Source organism: Triturus cristatus, chromosome 5_2, assembly GCF_964204655.1.
Source record: "Triturus cristatus chromosome 5_2, aTriCri1.1, whole genome shotgun sequence".
NCBI classification, from domain to species: Eukaryota; Metazoa; Chordata; class Amphibia; order Caudata; family Salamandridae; genus Triturus; species Triturus cristatus.
The window spans coordinates 512,762,627-512,788,870 of record NC_140588.1 but is presented as its reverse complement, the minus strand read 5'-3'; the positions used below and the strand labels follow the sequence as shown (position 1 = coordinate 512,788,870).

Here is a 26,244-nt window from a genome sequence, read left to right as displayed (position 1 = left end):
CAAACATTTATTTTTCATTTGAAATTCATTCCTCTACTTACCAACCCAAATCCTGCATTTATCCCTGCGCAACCCATGTTAACATTTGCATTACAGCTGTAGGTAATAATGTGCACTAAAGCAACATTAGTCCTTTTATTTTTCATTAATAAATAGCGTTTCTGCGGCCTACTTTAGTCGTTTAGATTGCGCAGAAGCATTTTCCCCACGTTAAGCTTTTCTCGTTTATTTTTTCACTGCACACGGTTAGTAAATATTACTGAGGGTTCAATCCGAACAGGTTTTATTTTACGCTAAAACCCTGCTCCATCAGTATTGCTGTATTTAATGCTAGAATAATTGCTAGACACAAGATACAATTGTAAGCAACCTGTTTGGTGCTGTCATTTTACCAAAAACAATATACAAATGTGAAAAAATAGAAAGCACTACACATCCGCGGCATGATTTAATTCAGAACTATTTATTCTAATCAAACTTTGGAATGCTTTAATTTTATTATCTACAGTTAGACTTGTGACATCATGTTTTATGAGATAGTTGTATCTCCCCGTTGAGGGGTGTGTTTGATACTAACCCTTTCTTAAGTGTTTGCTGTAAGGTACGATAGAACAATTGAAATCGGTTAGGACTGAATGAAAGTGTAATATTTTAACTGGTCTTTCCTGCCTCTCAACAGAGAATCCTTGAGCTGGAAAGTTCTCTGGCAAAGAGTTCAGAAGATGCAAAGGAACAAGCAGATCATCTGGCTGCAAACATTGAATCCAAAAGAAATAAACACAATTCGGAGATCACTCACATGGAGAACAAACATAGGGAAGAGCTGGAGAAGCTGCGCGAAGAGTTGGACCAGATATGTTCTGAAAAGCTGCAGCTTCTGAAACAGGAACATGTGTTTAAAATGGAGGAACTAAGAGATAAGATCCAGAAGGAGCAAGAGGCCCTCTTGAAAGAGAAAGAAACAGAATTCCATGCCCATGTTGAAGAAATGAATGCAAGGACTTTAGAAAAGCTTGATGTGAAGCAAACTGAATTGGAAACCCTTTCTGCAGAGCTGTCGGAAGCCCTTAACGCACGCAAAGAGCTAGAGCAAAACCTTGCAGTTCTTCATGATGACAGGAAGAGCATGGTTGAGGAGTGGGAGAGAAAATTAGAGGGAGAGATAGCACGACACAAGGAACAAATTGACAATATTGAAAAGGAGAAAGAAGTCTCTGTGGGAGTGTTGGAGAACTCCCTCAAAGCAGAAGTCCAGTCATTAGAACTTCAGCTTGCAGAAAAGCAGAAACATTTGGAAGAGTTGCAGGTGCAGGAGCAAGTATTAAATGAGAAAGCTAATAAATCAGAAGCTGAGGTCTTGCATCTAAATGCTAAATTGGAGGATGTTTGCCAGTCGCACCAAAGCAACACAGATGCACAGGTTAAACTTTACGAAGCACAGCTGGCGGAGCTACAACAGAAGATAATAGATGTAGAAACCGAGAGAGCGCAACTCATTGACAAGGAAGCAGCGACTGAATCACAGCTGAATGTCATCAGTTCTGAACTAAGTTCATTCAAAGCCCAAGTAACGGATCTGAAGCAACAGCTGGAAGAGCAGAGCGAGAACATAATGCAGAAACTTTCCTATTCGACACAAGAGCATGAAACTGAGAGGAAACACCTCACTGAGGCAATGGAACTAGCAATGAAAGATGTGGCAGAAAAGGAAAATGAAATTGCCCAAATAAAATTGCAACAGAATCAGCAGATGGAGGATTTCAAAGAGAAAGTATTAGCTGCAGAAGAGAGAATCAGGGCTTTACAAGGTGACTATGAAAACAAACTTAAGAATCATGAAAACAAGTTTGAAAAATTTAGGCAAAAAGCCAAGGAGATTCAAGAAACTCTTAAGAGGAAACTCTCAGAACAAGAAAATAAATTGAAAATGGAAATTGAAAATAAGCAGCTGGAGTTGAGCGAAAAAGAGAAACATTTTAATGCAAAAATGTTGGAAATGGCGCAAGCTGGCACCACAGGCATCAGCGATGCGGTGTCACAACTAGAGCACAACCATAAGGAGCAACTTGAGAGTCTGTCTGAAGCACACAGGCGAGAGATGGAGGAGATTACACGGGGCTGGGAGAAGAAACTTCAGCAGCACGTCGAGGAGCTACAAGAAAAACATGAACATGAGCTCCAGGAAAAAGAGCAAGAAGTGACCGAGGTAAAGCAGAAGCTAGACATGTTTGGAAGTGAAAAGGATGAAGCAAGCAGAGCAATTGCACAGCTGAAGGAAGAACAGGTAAAGAAAGACCTCTCTTTTAACGCGTTACAGGAACAATTCAAACAGGTATGCACTCAAATCGACACACTGTTGCATGACGAAGCAAGCTTTAAATCAAAACTTGAAAGTTTAGAGGCTGATTTAAGTCGGACCTTAAGTGAAAAGTCTGCTCTCCAAGAACAGCTTGGTGAGGTCACGGCTGCATCTGCAAAGGACAGCAGTAGGGTGAATGAACTGGTTGAAATGCTAAAAGAGGCAAACGAAAAACTTGAGGCACTTGAATCCTTGCACACTAAAGAATGTCAGGATAATGAGAAACGGCTGAAGGACAAACTTGTAGCTGCTCAACAGAAAGAAACTGAGTTCAATGAGCTAATATTGGGCTGTTCTTCACAGCTAGAGGCATATTGCTCATATTCTGATGCAAAAACCAGTCACCTTAATGCAAAATGCACTGATAAAATTAACTTTCTAATTGCAAGAATGACACGGTGTCAAAATCAGATAGTTCATATTAGGGAAGCAGTAGTGGTCCGAGCAGGAAAAATTGTTGACTTGGAAACCCAACTTGAACAAGTAACATCCCAGCATGCTTCGCTGGAGAGTTCCTTGCAGCAATCACTGCAACATTTGCAAGACAAAGAAAAGGAAATTTTACTAATGAAAGAGGAGCTTCAATGTTTGAAAACAGAAAAAGAGGCTTTACAAAATAAGGGTGGGCAGCATCAGGAGGCTGTAGTGGAGAAGGAAGCTTTCATCACACAGCTGAAAAAGGAACTTTCTGAAAAAATGAATGTGGTCACATCAATGCAAGGAGAACTCAAGGGAAAAGAGTCCAAAATTGAAGCTCTTACTGTGCTGGTCAATGAATTAAAAGCCAACCTCGAAAACAGCGTTGGTGTTGCAGAAAAAGAAGCTGCCTCTTCTGCTCTACGCAAACAGTGTGAAGAGGATTTGTTGTCAAAGGTTGAGGCCCTCAGCCACGAGAAAACATCTGCTCTTGAACAGGTAGATCAGCACAAAAACAAGCTTGCAGAATGGAAAAAGAAGGCTGAAAATAAGTTTACTCAAAACCACAATACAATCAAAGAGCTGCAAGCAAATCTTGAAATGCAAAATCAGCAAAGCAATGAGAAGGATGAACAATTGCGCAAATTGAAGGAAGAACTGGACCAACAAAGCAAAAACTTAGATAGTTTGAAGGCTGAAGCACAACAGATGCAGATTTTGAAGGAGAAAAATGAATGTGATGCCATAGCAGAGTTGGAAGCCCAAAAAGCTAGAATTGAAGAGTTAGAAGGTTTAATCTCCAACGTAACAAGAGAAAAGGAATGTTTGGTGGAGGAGATGAGGAAACAAAGTTATCAAAAGGATGCCGAGCAGAAAGAGCTAGTTCAGCAGCTACAGAATGCTCAGGTTACTGTTTTTGAAAAGGACAATAGACATATGGAGGCTGAGCAGAAAGTGCAAATTCTCGAAAAAGACATTGCTACGTTGAAAACAGAGCTTGAAACCAGACAGAGGGACTTTGAGTTGGTAAAAGCAGAAATCATGAAAAGTAAAGAAGAGGACGTAAAGGCCCTAGAAACGAAACTTGCAGAAAGTATTGTCAGGCATACCGAACTGAAGAAGAAAGCAGAGCAAAAGATTGCCTCTATCAAGAAGCAGCTAATGTCCCAAGTCGAAGAAAAGGAGCATTACAAAAAAGATTTAGAAAATCAGTTGCAAGATATGAAACAGAGAATGCAGGAAAGGGAGAACAGAGTAAAGACTTTGGAAGTGAAAATAAAATCGATAGAGGATTCATCTGGGTTAGAGAAAGAAGAGATGCAGCGGGAAGTCCAAAATGTTAAAGCGGCCATAGAACAAGAGAAAGCCAGCACTCTGGAAAATGTGCGACAGATGTATGAAGAAAAAATATCCAGTTTACAGAAAGATATTGCTGCAAAGGAACAGCAGCTTCAGAGACATAGCGAAGAACTGGAAGAGAAAACCGTATCAGAATCAAAAATGCAGAGCACACTTGATGATCTCTTGCAAAAGCTGGAGGGCCTAGAGAAGGAGCGACAGCAGCAACAAGCCACGGTTGTTAAACTCCAGAAGGAACTTGAGACTTGTAAAAAGCAGCATAACTTGTTATTGGGTCAGCATAAAGAGAAGGAGGCAGAACTCCTGAGCCTTAAGCAAGAATTACAGCTCAAAGAGACAGAGATGCTAGTGATGGGCAGTAAGGTTGATGATTTAAAGAAAACACTTACTGCAGGTGAGCGGACTCTAAAGGAGAAAGATGAGACTATAGCTAAAGAACAAGAAGTGCACAGACTCCAGATAGAAGAGTCATCCTTGAAACACAGTGAAACGTTAAAAGCTCTTGAGGAACAATTGGCGAAAAAGGAAGACCTTATCAAAACGTTTGAAATGAACTTAGCAGAGAAAGTGAAATCTGATGCTGAACTCCAAACATTACTTGGCGATATGCAATCCCAGCTGAAAGAACTTAACGTAAAACTGAAAGAGGCTGAGAAAGAGAAGCAAAAACTTTGCAAAGACGTGGCCAGTGCACAGAAGGACCTGCGAGTTTTGCGAAAGGAGCAGCAACAAGAATTAGAGATACTGAAGAAGGAATTAGCAGATGAAGCAGAACAGAAAATCAAGTAAGTATATATTATTTTAACCTTAGGTTCTGTCTTATTAGTGAAAATTTGTTGCTCTTTAAACATATTGCACATCAAATGTATCACCTCCCTATTGTGTTCAGATACTTGTGATTGTAACATAGACTGATGAATGGTTAAGTTATTCTAATTTGCCTTTGTGGCTAGTGTGTGTTTTTTTCATGTCCATATTGTCTTCTTTGTTTGGTCTTATTGGTAAATAATTCCTAGCAGCAACAAGCATAGTCATAGGTTCAAAATGTCTCTTCAGTATTTAACCCCTTCGCTGCTAGGCATTTCCCCCCCTGTGCTAAGCCTTTTTTGGGCTATTTGGGGTAGTGCGCGCTTAGGCCCCTGTAACTTTTTGACCACATAAGGTATCCACACCAAATTTGCGTCCTATTCTTCCAACATCATGGGGATTGTAAAGGTACCCAGGGTTTGTGGATTCCCCTGGAGGGGTCCCAGAAATTAGCCAAAATACAGCAAAAAAAGGTTTTTTTGGGGGGGGGATGGGAAAAACGGGCTACAAATGAAAGCGTCTGGGTTTCTCTCTGCAAATGGTATCAAAACAGGGTTTCCACCTCCTTCCAGTTAATGGTAGAAATGGGTGTGAAAGCAATAATGGATCCTGGAAAGCTATACATTTTAGAAAAGTAGATAAGATTCTGAATTCAGCAAGGGGTCATTTTTGTAGATCCATCAAGGTTTCTTTATAGAAACTAACAGTTAAATATAGGAAAATTTTTAAATTAGTTGAAAAAAACAGCCTTTTGTGTCAACGTTTTTACCTGTAACTTCTTCTAATTATGACAGGTCTTTGAAAGCAATATACCGTTACATCCGCTGGACCTTCCTGGTTTTGGGGAAATATAGGACTTGTAGGTTCACCAACAACCCGACGAACCCAGAGTCAAAAACTGAGCAGCAATTTGCAATGGTTTTTTATTATGTTCCGGGTATATAGCAATTATTGTGGGAAAATGAATACATGGAAAAATCGGTATGAAAGACACCTATGTATTTCTGAAATGGTAACAAATAGAGTTTAGAAACAGTACATATTTGCACATTTTCAAAATTGGGAATACTTCATACTAGCATGAGAATTATCGGTCATTTTTCAAAATGACTTCTTTTTTACACAATGTCTTTCATTTGGAAGGCAGAAATGCATCAATGACATAATTAGTTGTTTGTTTCTACAGCGTGAGAATTTCGGCACAATATTGCAAGGAAAATGTGACAGACATTTTGAGGTTTGCAGGACATTGTGGATAAAATAACTTTTTGGAATTCACAAGGGAGACATCACCATGAAGTCCCATGGGTTTACGACAATATCTACAGTTGGTGGGTTATTCTTACATGGAACGTACACCTTGGCAGAGAAACTTAAAAGACAAAGATTCCTGCACAGCCATCTATTCATCAAACACACAAACATACTGGTTGGATTTGGCACGAGGGCGAGTGATGGTTCAGTATATTACATTTTATTAACAAGAGATTTCATAAAAATGAAATGCACTGTCAGTAATTAAATGGACAAAAAACTGAACCAATGACTCGTAGCTCGTGAGCTGTAAAGCCACGGCAAGGCATCAACCGCTTTACAGGCCATTCACACACTTTTCATAAGTGATGCACACAAGACTATTCACACCACCAGGCACAAAAACAACACATTACAACATTCACAAAAAGGAACAAGGTACACCCTGCTTCAGAAAGACAAATATTACTGCACAGCCATCTAATCCTCAAGCACACGCACATACTGGTTGGATTTGGCACGAGGGTGAGTGATGATTCAGTATATACAATTGTATAAGCAAGTTATTTCACAAAAATGAAATGCACTGTTAATAATTGAAAGGACGAGAAACTGAACCATTGACTCACAGCTCGTGAGCTGTAAAGCCACGACAAGCTCTTTACAGGCCATTCATACACCTTTCATACGTGTGACACATACAAAACCATTCACACCGCCAGCCGTGGGCCCATCACATTACAACACTCACACCAGCAGACAGCACCATTCAAGGGCCCATCACTTTCACACGCCCACGTTCCTGACACAGCAACCACACAAGCTGATGGATTGCGTGGAGTGGCACTCAGCTAGGAGTGTGTGTAGTGACCACAAGTCACTACTCACAAACCGCCAGCCGAGCGCCAGTCAACGCACACCGCTAGCCGAGCGCCAGTCCACCACCCCACTAGCCAAGCACCAGTCCACGCACACCGCCAGCCAAGCGCCAATCCATTACAAACCGCCAGTCAAGCGCCAATCCATTACAAACCGCCAGTCAATCGCCAATCCATTATAAACCGCCAGCCAATCGCCAATCCACGCACACCACTATCCAATTGCCAATCCACACACACTGCCAGCCAAGCGCCAGTCCACACACACCGCCAGCCAAGCGCCAGTCCACGCACACCGCCAGCCAAGCGCCAGTCCACGCACACCGCCAGCCAAGCGCAAGTCCACGCACAACACCAGTCAAGCGCCAGTCCAGGCACACCACCAGCCAAGCACCAGTCCACGCACACCGCCAGCCAAGCACCAGTCCACGCACACCGCCAGCCAAGCGCCAGTCCACGCACACCACCAGCCAAGCGCCAGTCAACGCACACCACCAGTCAAGCGCCAGTCCAGGCACACCACCAGCCAAGCGCCAGTCCATGCACACCGCCAGCCAAGCGCCAGTCCATGCACACCGCCAGCCAAGCGCCAGTCCATACACACCGCCAGCCAAGCGCCAGTCCACGCACATCACCAGCCAAGCGCCAGCCTACACACACCACCATCACATTTAGGATTTTTTTTTTAGACAAAAATAAAACCACAAACAAATTGCAAATAGATAGAAATCTACTAACACAAAATCTGAAACTAAATACATTGCACTAATGCCAACCTTGAAACAGAACACATTTTTTTCAAGAATACAGACCAGGCAGTTCACTTTACCACTCATGGATGCTCCCAAAAATTATTTTGCGCGTGGTACGCTCTAAAACAAGCAGGCACACACAGCCCAGGGTTAGAAGGACACTCGGGGCAGTAAATACGAGTCTCCTTCCGCGCACCTCTTTGCCAACAGACTCTACATCTCCTAGTGGGAAAGTCTTTTGAGGATGTGGGAGGAATGAAATCAGGAAAGTGGCGATCTTTCAATCGAGCCACATCCTCCACCACTCCAACTCTAGACACACTTGCCTGTTCCACAACTACCAGGCTGCCTATCACAGATTGCTGAAACTGAACAAAAGTCAACTTTGATGCAGGAGAATACTCCTTGTACACAACAAAAGCATTGAAAGTTGCTAAATTAAAGAGATGGATGACCAATTTCTTATACCAAACGTAAGCCTTACGAATAGCAGTGTAAGGTTCCAACCTCAGATCTACTCTATCAACACCACCCATGTGCTTATTGTAGTCTAAAATGCACACAGGTTTGCGCACTTCAGAAATCTGACCCCAAACAGCCACAGGTGAAGTACTCTCATCATGGATGGTAGTCAGCATGTACACATCCCTCCTGTCCACAAATTTCACAGCTAGTAGTTCATCACTACGCAAGGAACTGCACTTTCCCCTCTGATGTTTTCTGCAAACAAGTTCTTTTGGATAACCTTTACGGTTAGAGTGGATTGTGCCACAAGCAAAAGTGACCACTTTGAACAATTCCTTAAACAATTGCACAGCAGTGTAGAAGTTATCAAGGTACAAATGGTGGCCTCTGTTAAACAGTCCTCTAGCAAGATCCCACACAATTTTCTCAGAAACTCCAAAAGTGGACGGACAACCAGGGGGTCAATAGTGGAATCCCTACCAGTGTACACATGGAAATTAAAAACATATCCTGTCCTACTCTCAGACAACATATAACGCTTAATTCCATAGAGTGCCCTCTTGCTAGGGATGTACTGCCTAAAAACCAAATGGCCATTGAACAAGACCAAAGACTCATCAATAGATATTTCTTTCTCTGGAGTATAGATCTCTGAAAATCGATCTACAAAGTGATCAAGGACAGGCCGAATCTTAAAAAGACGGTCACAGTCAGGGTGATCTCGTGGCAACGCCAAAGAATTATCAACAAAATGCAGCATCCGTAGCAAAAGCAAATACCGATCACGAGTCATAACTGCAGGAAATATGGCAGTTGACATCAAGGGACTGGTAGACCAATATGAAGCCATGGACGGCTTCCTTATCAAACCCATCAATAAAGTCAAACCCAAAAAACTTCTTCATCTCTTCCAAATTTGTGGAAGTCCACCGGGTAGCACTAGAGTGGGGCCTAAGTTTGTCACTGTTGTCCCTCAAAAACTGTTCAGCATACAAATTAGTCTGCTCAACAATCTCACCCAAAAAACATCATCCATTAACAACTGAAAAAACTGTATAGGCAAAACATTTTCACAATCCACTCTACACCCTGCATCACCACTAAAGGCAGGCAACACCGGCTGCACCATGTTTGGATCAACCCAGAGTCCAGCACTTCCAGTAGGAAGCCTAGCAGCCTCAGGCGGCAATCCAGATGCCTCTTGCACCATCGGCACAGCAGTATCCTCCTCTAAAACAGGCACTTCATCCGCACTGCGAGTAGCTTCATCTGCACTGAGAGTACCTTCATCATCCGATGATTCCATGTGGAGAGAAAACTCACTGCCTGAATCTTCCCCTCCCTCCTCTCCCTCAGACGCACTGTCAGTCTCATAATCCTGCTCAGAGGAAGATTCAAGAAGCATACCAACCACCTGCTGAGCAGTCATTCTATGGCTAGCCATGCTGCTTACTAATAAAAGTAACCTGTCAAACAAGTCAATAACAAACACTTTGTAAAATAAGTAATAAACAAAATGCACCCTTATCAGAAATACCTATATACTCCAAAACGATACCACTCACTTGCCAGAAGCAGATAAATTCACCACCACCTACTCTGCACAGACACCGTACGGATCAATAATATCTCACTAAAAAAGTAAGAGAAAAGAAAATTACACATAAGACAATGCAAAACACATCGCAAAGAATTCCATGCACAAAACACTAACTAAATAAGCTGCCATTATGACACCACTTACAAACAAATTCATTCATACATGACAAAAATACTAATTTGGAGTATATACAACAAAAATGTTTTTCTTACCAAAAAAATGCAACTACGCAAAACTGCAGAACACCACTGTCGAAATCGCGAACAGGAATCTTAAGCTTTACACTAGAATAAAAAGGAGAAAAAAACATTACAATCACATATGCAAATAATGCACCAGTCCACACACAATCCACCAGCCAAGCTAAGGGGTAGGTGGGCCTAAGAGTATAAATAAAATATTCACCCCCGTAAAAGGGGAGCAACCCTTGCCCTTGAGGCCACTCCCAAACACAAAAATAAAAAAATAAAAAACCCAGGAGGCTAGTGGCTTCTGCCCCCCTTGAGGGCAGATGGGCCTAAAAACATACTGCTATTCTGCCACCCAACGAGGGCAGAAATGACCACAATCATCCTCCCATAAAAGAGAGTGACCCTTGCCCAAGGGGTCACTCTCCACAAATAACTCCCTGGAGGCCTAGTGGGCCCTACATTAAACAAGCATTTGCAATGCAATCGGTCTCGCCTTTGGGACCTTATATGTACTTAGCTATGCAGCACATTAGCCTGCGCCCTGAAACATTTGCTGTTCTTTGACATGGAGGGAAAGTAAGCACCAAACTGCGTGACACGCCAAGTATTGGAACACACGGGGAGAAATATTGCCTTTCAGCGGGAAATGGTATAGTCCAATGCTCTGTTTTTAATAGAAAATCTGGGCCTTCGGTGGTCATATCACTGACAATACAAGATTTTAAAAAAATATAATTGTCTATGGGTGCTCGTGGAAGACAATTTCTATGGACTGAAAACTAGAGAATGCTAAAGTGATTCTGGTATTTTACTGACCTCTGCTGGTCGTTTTCTATCAAAAACGTTAAATAGAGTCAGTTGATCAGAAAGAAATGTCCCTAAGCGGAAGCAGACCAGTCCTAGGGCCGATATACAAAGCACACAAACGATAAAAACATATAAGTAAATACTAAAGAATATACAAGAGGTCTCAAATGCTCAACCTAAAAATTGCGAAATCTGCCCCCACCCCATGGGGGCAGACAGCCAAAATCATAAGCCCACAAAGGGGAGTGACACTTGCCCAAGGGGCCACTCCCCACTAAACAATCCCTGGTAGTTCAGTGGGAATTTTTGTTTTTTAATAAAGAAAATCTGCCCCCCCCCCCCAGGGGGGCAGACAATGCCTAAAACATAGCCCCCATAAGGGGAGGGACCCTTGCCTAAGGGGCGGCTCCCCCAAACAAAACCTAGCATCATGGACATACTAAAATGGCCCCCAAAGGGGAGTGACCCTTGCCCAAGGGGCCACTCCCCACTACATCCATTATAATTGCCCAGTGGGCTGTTTCCTTATAAAGAAAAATTAAATCTGCACCCCCCCCAGGGGGGCAGACAAAGCCACAAATTATTGCCCCCAAAAGGGGGAGCGACCCTTGCCTAAGGGGCCGCTCCTCCCAAACAGTATGTATCGGTCCCTTAAAAAAACATCCCTGGCGTCTAGTGGGCATTCCTGCTGCACGATCGTGCAGCAGGAATGCACAAAAGAGGCATCGAGGGAAAGGAAAACCCTTTCCTTTCCCTCAGTGTCTCTTTCGTTTAAATCCCCCCCCCCCTCCCCAGCCCCAAAACTAACCTCTTAGATCACCGACGCACAGGAAGCAAATGGCTTCCTGCACGTCTGTGATCCAAGGGAACCCTCAATGACGTCAGCGCTCCTCGTGGGGGGGGTGGGGGCAGGGGAAGGTCTTCCCCTGCCTTCCCCAGGAAAGAAAAACCTGATCGGCCGCCCACGGGGGGAGCTCCAGCGCTTCCCCCGTGGGTGGGTGTCATGATGAGCTGGGCACGTCACGACCACACGGAGACTGTGTGCCATGACGAGCCCAGCTCGTCATGAGCACCGAAGGGGTTAAATATCTTTCATGACCAGTTACAGCAGGAAATTCAATGGACATATCAAATAAAAACAAACTTTTCTGATGTGCCCCAACATTGTGTTGAGAGATGATTAGCAAGCACATAAAATATACGAGAATAACCCAGCATATATGTTGCCATTCTCTTCCGATACCATTCAAACATGAAAAAGTGTTTGCCTCGTCGTTTTCATTTGTATAGAGTTTGCAAATTTGGTCTGGAGCAAATTTCAATCCACAGTCCTTTACGTGTCGAGAAGGTATAAGAATGGCTGAACTTGTTCTTGATTCATGTACATAGTTTGGGCGTAGCTTGCCCCTGAATTTATTTTTTGTGAGTCCCTTTTCCTCACACATGCGTGTCTTTAACTTTTGGTGAAAAGGCACTCAAGCATTACTAAAGTATTTGAGTGTATCTGGAGATTGACCCCATGCGCCGAAGCTGGTGGTGGATTTTTGACAACATTTCTTAACTTATCGCCATGCATATTTCCAAGCTGCCATAGCAAAGATGTGCTTCTGTTGTATGAACAGCCAAGGGGGGGGGGGTGTGTGTGTGTGTGTGTCTGTGTGTGTGTGTGTGTGTGTGTGTGTGTGTGTGTCAGTGTGTCACACCTACTGGCAGTCGCCTGTAGGTAGATTATAGTTAGGACCTATTTTCCATAGGAAATCCACAACGTTCTATTTGGAATAACTTTGGCGCCGATTGACGAATCTTCGCGAAATTTTCCAAACTTTTGGCCAGCTCCGGTCCGCTCCTAACCTGAAAGTTTCACGATGATTCGTCAAGCGGAGGCCGAGAAAAAAGGGGGGTCCCAAAACGCGTTTTTTCCATGCATTTTCCCATAGGACCTTTAGCCGCAGCTATAGCCCGAACTACTGAACGGAATTACACCAAATTTGGCAAAGAGGTAGTCCTCAGTTCAGACTCGTGCCTTTTGCTTAAATGGTGTAAATCCGTTCAGTAGTTCCTGAGAAAATTACAGTTAAAAGTACATATATATCTATGGCCTCTGAGGATCTGCGCACCCTGAGCGCACCCTCCCGATCACAAGCTGAATTTTAATTGGCTGCCAACACTCTGAATCAGGAAGTGTTAGCAGCCATCTTGTGCCTCAGTAGAACTGAGGCACAAGAAACCCCCCAAAAAAGTCGCAAAACGCGAAAAGGGGGCAGGGTAGAGACACCCTGACACCCTAGGCCTGGTCAGGGGGTCCCACAACGACCCCCAAGGCCCCAAAAAATATATATATTTTTTTTAAACTGGAGGATGCGCGCATCCTGCCGATAGAAAAAAAAAATCAGCGTGGGCCTCCCGCGCTAAATGTGCTAATTTGCCCCCCGGGGGGGGCCAAATCCCGGGGGCATAATGAAAAATTAAGTGTGGGGGGGTCCCAATCCCCCCCACACTGCCCCGGGGACCGCCACCCCGGGGCTTCTTTAAAATGGGTGGGGGGGCTCTCAGGCCCCCCCAGCCCCGGGGACCGCCACCCCCGGGGCTTAAAAACATTTGGTTTGGTGGGGCTCTCAGGCCCCCCCATCCCCGGGGACCGCCACCCCCCAGGGACACTTCAAAATGCTGCGTTGCAGAGTGTTGTAAAAAGGGGCGTGGCCTCTGAACACCTCTCTGCAACGCAGCTCCCTGGCACATACTGGAGGTACCTGGTGGGCTAGTTGGCCCCCAGGGGACCGCAGGATTGAAGAGGAATTAATTCCCCTACTTACAACCCGCCACAGGGCGTGTTTGCACACATCACCTAAGGCCCCGCCCCCTTCCTTCACCATTGTACAAATATTCCTCTAAAATCAGCCGAACTATGTATTCCGATTTACTCACCTGTTATCAGGAGAGAACCCAGTGCTGCATCTTTTAGCCCAGCACTGACCCTGAAAAGTAATTCTAAGCATACTTACCAGTAATTTGTTTTTCCTTCCATAGGAATCCATTGTGTGGTTTTTAGCAGAAAAGTTTCTCTGTGTCCATTTTTGAAACGTACAAATATTCCTCTAAAATCAGCCGAACACGAATGCCGATTTACTCACCTATTATCAGTAAAGAACCCAGTGCTGCGTCTTTTAGCCCAGTACTGACCCTGAAAAGTAATTCTAAGCGTACTTACTAGTAACTTGTATTTCCTTCCATAGGAATCCATTGTGTGGTTTTCAGCAGAAAAGTTTCTCTGTGTCCATTTGTGAAACGTACAAATATTCCTCTAAAATCAGCCGAACTACGAATTCCGATTTACTCACCTGTTATGAGGAGAGAACCCAGTGCTGCATCTTTTAGACCAGCAGTGACCCTGAAAAGTAAATCTAAGCGTACTTACCAGTAACTTGTATTTCCTTCCATAGGAATCCATTATGTGGTTTTCAGCAGAAAAGTTTCTAAGTGTCTATTTTCACAGACTAAAAATATTCCTAAAAAATCGTCTGTATGACTTAAACACATTCTTTTCACTGTTTACAGGAGATTCATCAGTGCTGGATCCAGAATCCACCACTGAGTAAGAAAAAGTAACGATAACACTACTTACCTGCTAAGTGAATTTTCTGCCATAGGATAACATTGGTGATTCTATGTGAAAAAAAATTCTAAGTGTCAACTTTTAAAATACAATAATATTCCTTAAAAATCACTACTATAACCAAAACGCTTTTACTAAACTGTTTACAGGAGATGTCCCAGGACTGAATCTAGGATCCAGTCCTGTGGTTAGAAAAGTAATCCATAAAGTAACTAATTGCATTTGACTAGAAATTCACATTGAGTTCAATGTTGCATTGTGTTTGAAATTGTGTTGCCAATTGCAACAACTGTAACTACTGTACTTAAAAGTCTATTGCCTATTTGCAAAGTATTTAAACTAAAGTAATTCATTCTGAGAAAGTATATTTTGTATTGTAATGTATAATGTAATTATAATGTAATTAAAAAAATAAAATATCTACAAATAGTTTTAAAAATGTAATGTCGATATAGGTGTATAAGAATATTTGATAGTGTTCTATTGATTATTGACAGCATGTATGAGTGAATCTATAGGTAAGTGATTAGATGTGTGTATAGCTTTAGGAATCACTGAGTGGGTGTTTAGAAACTTGTATTGGTGTGTCTGGTTTTAAATCTGGCACTCTGTATTTTACAGTGAGTGATGAAAGGTTATACTAGTGTATGATGAAATGTATCTGATAGTCACGTGGATGATGTCATCAGTTATGTCATTTGAGATGTCATCAGTGATGTCACTGTTTATGAAACAATATATAGGAAACTTATACAAATATAGTGTGTGGGTATATAAACAAAGTGCTCTCAACATATATAGTCAAATATCTATAGAAAAAGTTTTTACAAATGTGCATAGAATTTTTTCTCTCTCTCATTAACCAAAATATGACTCGAGCAACAATAGATAATTTCCATTCATTTATTAGTTATTTTTTTTAATATATTTTTTTACATTTATTTATGGACATATATCTAGTAAACCATTTCATATTCCACAATGTCTTTTGTTTGCAATGTCTTTTTTACAAGCAATTCCTATTCTGGATACTGCATTAAGGCCCGTTTGGTCAAATGATTGTATTTCAATTTATATCAAAGTACAGAAAAAGAAATTATTATAGAACATGGCTCTATTCGATTTCAGTCTACACGCGTTTCGGCGTTCAGCCATGATTTCTTAGCTCCTATATTATAATACAAAGAGAGCAAAAACAACACACTATAATTGTTCGTGTATACAAAATTGCGCTCATCATGTGTACAATATATCAATAGAAAAAAGAGACTATATACATCTGCTACTTATATACATTATTTACACATTTATAATACATATTAACACAATCTATCTCCAGTATGGGTGTCAAATTCATCTGGTTCTTAAGTTCTTGGTGTGATACATACAAAGTATAGTACCATGGTTTTCAGTATCACACCTTCTATCTAAAACCTTTGGGGTTTTAAGGAGGATTTATTACAATGTGTGGGGCCTTATTAGTTGCGGTATACAAAATCACCATTATCTACTTGTGGACTAAACAACCTGGGCTGTAACAGTTAATTCTCTAAAAGGCCGTGAAGTTGTATATTGTCTGTGTGGCAACTCTGACATAAAACACATCTCAGTACACTTTCCCTTTAAATGGTGGTTATTCCTAATGTGATAAAGAGAACCGACAATTCAGAGTGTCCTGATCATAAAGACAATGCTATCTGGTCACATATTGGGCGTCCACGTATGGACTTATTACTATATTTTGCAGATGAGATTCATAGGACTGCCTACCTTCTTATTGTTGGTCTTATGTTAACGGTCAGGAATCTTGCCGTTGAACTACAGATATAGAGTGCGGTTTATCTGTGGCTGTAGGTTAGCCAGAATCAATATCTCTGTAAATAGAAACCAACCATCCACGCTTAGAATGCCTCAGCCTCTTTACAAACTATTCGCTGTTTCTTAATTATATCAGTAAGATACATTTGTAACTGAAGCTGAAGAAAGAGGTTCAACTTGTTACCTTCGATTCTTAAAGCTCATGCTGTTCCCAGTTGGCGTCACAGCGAGTTTCTTGCCTATGCTGATTGCTCAAGTGATCCTCCGTTTCCGTCTGATTAGCGGGTGTGAATATGATTGAGCGGGTTCAGGTGTGACTCAGTAACATCGGCTCTTAAGCTGCATGGGGCAGTTGCATCTCTAAAATGATAGAAACAACACGGAGCAAAAATTGTGTAAACGCTTATAAATTAATGCTCAAGCGAGGGACATATGCTTCCCTGCTGCAGGGGCCTGTCTAATAATCCAAGTGTCGTAAAAGCACTTACTGGTAATAGCCTATACAGTCCAATGATAAAGCGTTAAATCGCTCTTCCGCGATTAGAAATGGCGGATGGTTACTTGCTTTCCGTGGTATGGATACGCCACCTACACGAAAGCGCATGTAGTCAATAGTGTTTGCTCACCATGTGGGATTAAAATAAACTATAGATGTACTTAAAGATTCTTCTAACGTTAAAGAGGCGAGCCCAAAGTGCAATCCCTTTTCACTTACCCCGTCTCGCTAGTGCTCCGCTTAACTGGTGCCAACTACTTCAGTGTGGACGATTGAAGTAAAAACAGGACTTGAGTACAAATCGTCCTATTTCAACCCTTTACTCGTTAGTGATTGGTCAATATCTAACCACATCAACCGAGTGCATCCAATGGCATATGTCTAGAGAACGAGGCTCTTGGTTATCTTAAAGTGATGAATCCACCCGCTACGTCAGCTATTTAGATCTTTATCGTTATCTACATAAAAAACAGCTTTGATGTAAAAACCAGCTGCGCTCATAAGCATACTGATGGAGATAACACTAGATGAAACGAATATAGAGAAAACCCCAATTCTGGTCGTGTGGGAAAAAGACTCCGAGAATATCTGTGAAGTCTATTGTAATGTCTACCAGCCTTATCTGTATAAACAAGGTTATATGAGGTCATAAACCTTGTATTTGTATGAGACATCAGGTGACATGGTAACTCCAGGGCTTCTGGACCTATATTGTGGAGGGAGCCCATTAGTTATTGAAACTAATGACTTGACTCCGCGGGATCTCATTGTTTAGCCCTCTTTTATATGTGTCCAGAGAAAATATCCAGTAGACCTCTCTCCTTTTGCGGATTTCTGTCCCTTGTATTCCACTGGTATTGATCTTCTCTAAAATCAACCATCGGATGTCTTCTGTGGTATTGTCAAAATCAATGAAGTGTTGGACCAATGGTGCTTGCAGTTTTTTTGTCCTGATAGCTGATCTATGCTCTGTTAGTCTTGTTGTCATCGACCTGGATGTCTCACCTACATAGGTTTTATCGCAAGGACACAAGACTGCATAGATTGTATTCGTGGTTTTACAGTTGGTCAGACTCTGTAGATTTATCTGAACTCCATTGATGGAATATTGTTTCACTTCCAGCGCAAATTTGCATGCAACACATGACATGCATTTGAAATTTCCTTTTAGGGCAGACAGTCCTCCAATCGTGGTCTGTATCTGAGTCGGTGGACCTTGTCGCATCTGGGACCTTGTTATTAGGTCCTTAAGGTTTTTATTCTTCCGGTATGCAAACATTGGTTTAGCTAGTTGGTTTGAATCATTTCTGGTGGCATTTAAAATGTGCCAACTAGAGTTGATAGTCTGGCGTATAGTTTCATTCATCGTTGAATGATGTCACTGACCATGTCATGAATGATGTAATATGTGACATCATCAGCAGTGGATTGCGGGCGCGCGAGATGTAGTTAGTACAACTAACTATATCGGAGGAATTTCAATGGTTTTGTTCGAGTGAAATGTCCAGGTAACTATAACACCCCTAAAACCTATTGTTTTTTCAGTGAATTTCTAAGGTTTTTAAATGCTAATTCCTAACTATATCTGGCCTGAAACCTATGTTTTTTTCAGTGAATATATATATTAAATGATGGCGTCAGCAGCATAGCGAGTTATTGTTGGAAGCCTTTGAGAAAGGAATCATTTCCGAAACGCGTCAGGCTGATAAAATGTGGAGGTGCGCGCTGGTGTCCTTGCAAGATTTATTGAGTCCCGAGTGTGCCCTTGCTTGCAGAGCAACCGTTTCCTGATGTTAACACGCCTGCTTCGGGCGTGAAGGGCGCACCACCCTTGAGATGCCAATAAGGGGCCACGAGACACGGTATTTACCGCTGCCTGGAAAGTGGGGATTCAAGCATGGATTTCGGACACTAACGAGTGATAAAGGAGTTGTACTCCGAAACGCGTCGAGTGACTGGCCAAAGAAAATTGAATAAACACACTTGAAAAAGGAATACGTGGCTGTGGCATCGTCTTTTCTGGTACGGTGAAATAACGATTGTGGTGGAGACTAGGGGTTCGCGTCCCCGCCACAGCCCACCGCTACAAGAGGCTTGGGTTTCTTCGCGATCAGTGGTAGTGGAGATATATATATATATATATATATTGCAAAAGGATGACGACGCCGTGTGTGGTTTCTAAACGTTTATTCTTCTGCCGCTACCACGGCGTCGTCATCCTTTTGCAATATTTAATTGACTCGCCCCGAGGAGTCACAAGCGACGACGCAACTCTTGTTCAGGAGGGGCAGGAAATACTCGAGGAGCAGGCGAGAATATATATATATATATATATATATATATAATCAAAATGCCCTTGAGCAGCGGGAGGTCACTCGACTGCGCTCTTCTCATTAAAAGCCTCGCTGCAGCTCGCCTCTCTGCTTCCTGCAATGATTCATTTGAAGCCGACGCGTTTCGAGGCTTTATGCCTCTTCTTCTTAGGCTGAAAGACCAACACCGTGGGTTCACCATTAGCATTCTTTTATTAGCATATTGACCTCATCGCACTTTGTAGGCGTGACAACATTAGTCTAATGGCATGCTTGAACTTGTGGTTCCGAATGGTGAATAACGTTATTTTCCTGTAGTAGGTACGGTGTATCAAAGTCTCTAAACTCTTTATTATTTCCTTAGTAGGATGGATTGCAGAAAAACGGGCTTCCTTTTTTCGCATGAGAGCGCCATGCCTTCAATGTGGAACAGTTCCACTTCACAGCCTTTTCATTTGTTTGCAGAAAATGGTGCTCCTCCCCACGGCAGGGGCCGCCATGTAGATATGTGAACATCAAAATGCCCTTGAGCAGCAGGAGGTCACTGAACGGCGCTCTTCTCATTAAAGCCATGCTGCAGCTCGTCTCTCTGCTTCCTGCAATGATTAATTTGAAGCCGACGTGTTTCGAGGCATTACGCCTCTTCTTCTTAGGCTGAAAGAAAAACACTGTGGGTTCACCATTAGCATTCTTTTTGTTTTTTTAGCACTTTGTAGGCGTGACAACATTAGTCTAATGGCATGCTGGAACTTGTGATTCCGAATGGTGAATAACATTATTTTCCTGTAGTAGGTACGGTGTATCAAAGTCTCTAAAGAAGGGTTTTTTTAACATTGAAACGCGTTGGCAAGTACAATATTGCAAGGAGCATTGAGCAGGCTGCATTGTGGAGCCGTATGGCAAAGCTCTGTCGAGTGACCTCCCAAAGCTTAAGGGCAATTTGGTTTCAATATTTAACACGGCAGCCTGGCCGTGGGGAGGAGCACCATCACCGGTTGGGAAAGGAACACAGATTCCAGCATGGTGAGACTGTTGTTTTGCACTAATCGAGACAATTCTGCACAGCGCTTTAAATGCTAATTAAGCCTGCCTTGTGGTCCGTAACCTACTATGGGATTAAAAGAAGCCTAAATACAGCAAAAGAACATTTGAACTTACTAAAGTTAACAAAGACGCTCGCATTATGAACTTTCTGTTCCAGCATGCACTAAAACCTTGCACTGAGCACACGCCCACTGAGGGGCTGAGATGTCAATAAAAGCGGTGATTTGAAATGAATGCGAGGCTCAGATGGCTTTTGTGGCAGCCCATGAAGAAGGGGTTTTTTAACCTTGAAACGCGTTGGCAAGTACAATATTGCAAGGAGCATTGAACAGACTGCATTGTGGAGCCGTATGGCAAAGCTCTGTCGAGTAACCTCCCAAAGCTTAAGAGCAATTTGTTTTCTATATATATACATATATATATATATATATATATATATATATATATATATATATATATATATACATATATAGATATATATAGATTATAATGGATTTCACTTATCTTATTATACTTATGTGTGGAAAGGAATATGTGGTAAAGCCGTGCGTTGTATTATCATACAACACGCACTAATGCCATTTTGCAATGATAGGTGGCCCATTATATGCTCCTAGAAAGGGGGAGTTGCTGTGGCTTGAACAGGTGCTAAAAGCATGTTTTTTTCTCTTGCACTTTTCAGTTAGTTTTGGCATTTCTGCGACTGATCAGAGAATTGTTCCATGGGCCATGCGGAGCGCCGGTGTGCTAGCATGATAGGGCAAGTCCGTGAGTATGAAGGGAAAGGAAAGATGTCCAATATGAGGTGGTTCTTCTCATGGTTGGAAGGCTCCATCCTTACTGAAGACATAGACATGGCTAGCTATAAATCTATTGCTACTCAAGATTATCTACTTTCCAGCGTATGTTGTCTGAAGTTCCCAATCCAATATAGTGCTAACCTATTTTCCTGTGATGTACTTCTCCCCTAGACCATGTATAAGAAGGTCTTCTTCTGAGTCGCAACACATTTGTTCCCCTATTTTTCATCACTTTCATTTCCCTTTGTTATACCTTTTTGCCCTTGATTTTTTGCTCCATTATGCAGCTGAATTTTACTTTGGGATTCCTAATTCTGAAAGATCTTATCCTGAAGTCTTCCTTTTTATTTTTATTTTTCAGACAAGTTTTATCGGGCTAATCAGTTTTCATTGCTACAAAACAATGTGATTAGACATATTCGGATTATATTGAGTACCTATCAAATAAGTTGGGTATAGAACAGACCAAATGAAATCCAACACGTTATCATCCCATGTTAAGACCAGTTTGATCTGAAATATGTAATGGGGGTCATCTTGTAGCTGTGGACTGTCTGACAGGAGAAATCTATGCCCCTCTCGCTAGGTAAGGTGTCCATATTTTGATGTGGGTTTTGACAAACTTTGGTTAAGTATAATTTTTGAGAGAAAACAAAATAACAAAAAAAGAAAACCAAACCCTCATCGCTCCCATTTTCCCACCCCCTGGAGTGTCCACTTTTCAAGAGGGCCGGTACAAACACAGGTTGGTGTGTGGAGCAGTTTACTGCTTTTAATCCTCGAACCAGGGTGATTCCTAACGCAGCCAGGTGCAGCAGCTTTTGATCCCTGGAGAAGATGTTAAACACTTTTGGCGGATCATAAATATCAGGAGTGTCAGGTAGGGCTGACTTTGGAGCTTAAAAAAGACCAGAGAGGGAGTAGCAATCAACATATCTTGAAGACTAGCGATAATCTGGGGCACTCAGGGGAGACTTGTGAAGGAGAAAGGGGCATGGGTTCAGGACATTGTCTCCTGTTCCATAATCCCTGAACTCTCGCACCGGAGTATCCCAGTAGGATGTGATGGGTGTTCTGTGCAACCCTCAGTTTTCCTCACTGTGAAAAGCGTTGCCCTCAGCTACTGCCCAGGTAGTCACTGCTTGCCTCCATGTTAGAAGTGGCGGGGAGATTGGAATTTCCAGCGAATTCTTATGGTTCGTTTAGGTCGTAAAAGCAATAGGCCTTAAAATGTGGTTGTTACCTTGTCCCTTTTAGGCCGGGGATATAGTCCCTGTAAGCAGGATTCCATTTGAGCTATTCATAGACGGCCTAGGCACCACTGACAATTTCCACAGAACACCCCCCACCCCAAAGGACTGAAGAGAAGTACAGTGCCACATCTTGGACAGTTATCAGTCTCTGTAGTGTAGATCTGGTAGGGGTGAGGTAGGCTCTGTGAAAAATGTTAAATGTAATACATTTGAAATTTGCAGGCTACTTTTTGTGGGTATTCTGGTGCTCTGTCACTCTTTCTCGTTGTAAGCTCGCCCCAAACGCACCTCCCACTGAGCTGTTGTAAGGATACACCCTTATGGTCTACTATTGCCTCATAAAACCAGGTAATACGTTTATGCTTGTGTCTCACAATATGCAATTCCTCTATACAGCATGTGTAGGGAGTTCCATTTAGTTATCTAACCACTGTTGGCAGAGCATGTATATTAATCTATCATATAACAGGAACTGCCTCTCTTGTAGTCCTTTGCTATCAACTATGGTCTAGAAAGATATGAGTCACCTCGTTGTAAAGGTCTCCCAGTGTAGTTATCCTTACCGCCTCTCACTGTCTCAGCTCCCTGCGTGTGAGCGGCTCGCTTGGTGTAGGGAAGCCCAGCAGTGGAATAGTAGTAACATACAGTATTGTCGAGTGATTATACCGAATGCCTTGCTTCAGGACTGTCAATACCGTGCTATGTAACGGGTGGGCTACACAAGGGTTTGGTGATCGGGAATAACAGTCTGTGCTGTTTCCCCTCCCCTCAGATCTGAGTCTTGCTTAGTTTTTCTCACTGATGGTTTCCAGCTAATCAGTAAGCCAGGCTTTGGAGTTGTACTGTATAATAATGTGCTTCAAAATCATGCACATCCATGCCTCCTCTAGTGGTGGAGAGCCTCAATTTTGCCAGATTAACTCTGTCTTCCCTGGCCCCAGAGCAGCTTTATCAGTAGGGAATCAAAATCAGGGAGCTGAAAATAGGATGCTGGAATGGGCAATAGCAAGTTCACAAAATAAGAGGCGGAGAAGCATCCGCATTTTTGCAACCCCATTTTGGTCCGTGTATCAAATCAGGTGTAGGGGCTGTGGGGGCAGCAGATCTGCCAGGAGTTTACTTAAAGATTTATATTCTATGTTTTTATGAAAATCTGCCTAGAAGAGGATAGTAAGTTTCCATCTCCACCAGATTTAAGTAAGGAGGTGAGCACTGCCTCTTTCATGGACGCTGGAAGTTGGCCACGACAAATAGCGGTCCGGTAAAGTTTTAACAGTCATAGTGCTAAGAGGCCACAAAATTCAATGGGAGGCCATCTTTGCCAGGTGTCTTGCCACATGCAAGTGCTTGGATCACCTTTTTATTTCTTGTTCCGAAGTAAGGGCGGCTAGAGATTCAGATGCAACTGTAGACACTTTTGTAAGGTCACATCCCATAAAATGACCTCAATCGAAGTGTTTTGGTTGTGCCTGCGGGTTGGAGTATAATGTGGCATAGTGAGCTCAAAAGGTTTGGTTAATTGCGCCATGTGTGCAAACCAGCAGTAAATCTTTGGTTTAGACAGCCTTTATACGCATTTGTGGGTTATGGAGAGGGGAGAAGTCTGCCAGTCTTTTATCCTTCTGCATGGGATTTAGATTTGTAAGTCGCGTAGTCCAGACAGCACAAGCACTCCATAAGTTCATTGTATGTATGTTTAGCCATGCGCAGAGGTCTCATGCACTCTAGATGCACTATCACTGCATGCACCATGGTAATTAGTGAGTTTTCTACTTATTTGAGTTTAGAGAAAATTGATCCACAGGTGTCCAGCGTAGTTCGAATACAGGCACCCTGTATCACAGCCTTAAAGGCTTCCCTCTCCACCATAGGGGAGGATGCAGTAATATAATTTTCATGAAAATATTTAACAATGCTTTCCCGTAATTCCTTCTGGATAACCGGGTCGGTGCTTGGAGTTTCCATGTAGGCGTCTAGGTAGGTATTCTCCTTTAGTGAAAAGCGGACTCTAGGGGTTACGGTCTGATAGCGTTTTGCCGAAGTATGTTGTGTGATACACTGATGGGTGGAGTGAGCCTCCCATCTAAACGGGCAGGATGCACAACTAACGGGCATAGGCCAATGTGGTCCACAGTCACGAGTCCAATTTAATTCATGTTATCCTTTTTATTCAATTTTTCCGTTCTTCAGTACTCATACAGAGGCCTCATGATTCCAGTTCTCAAATGTGTGAGAAATGCCAATCCAGGAGTATTTCTGCAACATGTCGAAATCACAATTTGTCATATGAGACATGATGGTATAAACCCAATGCAATCGTCAGGGGTAACTATAATGTAGAAAGTCACATCAGCAACCATCAATAACCACATACCTGCAAATATCAATAGTTGAACATTCAATTGTGCTGATAACATGTATATGACATGCTAACTAATTAATGCTGACACATAAAATCGCCACCAAAGCATATTATGGAAAACATATCCAACAAGCATTGGCGTAGCCAATAGGTCTCACCTTTGGGATGTTATAAGTTTTTAGTTATGTTTTATATTATTGTATGTGCCTTGTGAGACTGGCAACTGCAGCGTATTTTCTTAAACACGCCCCTTGCCGGCAGCTCAGGGGAGGCCCATTCCACTGGTAGGCTCAGAGAGTCGAATAAGGTGTGAACCAGCAAGTCTATTAGCAGCTCCAGCAAAGCATGCGGCCATCTTTGAATGTAAATCCACCCAAAGAAGCATCCACCAGGCAATATAAGCATATATTTTTTTAATTTCCGATTTCATTAGGTTCTTCGCAAAATGACTTGAAGAGTCACAATATCTACAGAAACACACTGTATTAAGGCACCCGTTAAGTCTAGCGAATATCTTAAAACGTAATTTACAATAACTTCTAAAAAAGAAAGGCGTGTATGATCGCAAAATGTGATCAGGCTTCTATTCAAATATTGAGAAAAATAATTCTAACCATGGCGTACACTAGCACAACAGTCGGAAACTCTACAAAATGGTGTCCAACATGGCCGTCTAGCTCACACTCAGGAAGCTCTCCCCTTGTCTACTATTGGTTAATCAAGTGACCTTTCCACCCCGCCAGCTTACGCGCACAAATAGAAAGCTGCTGTTCCGTAGCGCCGCAGTGAGGCAGGTACGTCACGACTACAACTCCCTTCCTCCCGTCTTAATTTACAGCACAAATGGCTACATACGCCACTGGAATAGTGCAAGCTACGCTGACTGTGTAGAAAGAAAACACAAGTTTTACTCAGGCAGGCTGAGAGCATGGGTGATTTCCAATCCCAACATCATTAATACAATTAGCGCATGAATTCAACCTAATTGTTTCGGACGTTACTCTGATGTGACAACTCATGAATAATGCATGCCACAAATACACACGGTTCAGTACATCGGCCAGTTAAAATAAATAAAATGAGTAAATACAACATCTCTGCGTCAACTACCGTTCACTCAAGCTCTCAGACAGCTGGCAAACCCATATTGAATTAGCCTTGCGCAACAATATAACTGCTAACGCCTCATTGTTGCTGATGCAAACTTATATGGAGTCATAGAAGTTTCCCAAATACGTATATATTAAATTTAATGTTACAAACATCAATCGTCTCATTTTCAGAATCACAATGTACATTTCTTGATTTGTAGGTGGCAATGACCACAAACAGGAGTTCTATGAAAGTTAAAGGAGAAGACCAAGAGATCAACTAAACTTGTGCCAAAGCGCACATTTACCCATGTATAACTCTTCTGACCCTGGACTCCTGCAGAATTTGGGCTGTGTGTGTGTGCATGTGGCATGTGAAGGGAGGGTTGGTTAAAAAGAATGGTGCAAGAGAGAAGCGGGGGCGAGTGAGCATGGCAGCGCGGCCAACGCGCTAATTAAAAACAGATGGTGACATGACCCCGAACAGATGGCGCTCCTGCTCGTAACCGCAAGCCGTAGGCCGGATACATTTCCTGGGAAAGGTGGGACATGCACCCGCCTTTGCC

General features: G+C 42.5%; 1 protein-coding gene across 4 annotated transcripts in view; it reads left to right on the top strand.

Annotated features, from left to right (window-relative positions):
• Positions 1–26,244, top strand: part of GOLGA4 (golgin A4) — an 840,043-nt gene that overhangs the window by 578,602 nt on the left and 235,197 nt on the right. For all 4 annotated transcript variants that reach the window (XM_085607536.1, XM_085607535.1, XM_085607534.1 and 1 more), the window contains one exon: positions 680–4,920. In XM_085607536.1, the coding sequence (XP_085463662.1) occupies positions 680–4,920 (4,241 nt within the window). The remainder of the gene's footprint in view (positions 1–679; positions 4,921–26,244) is intronic.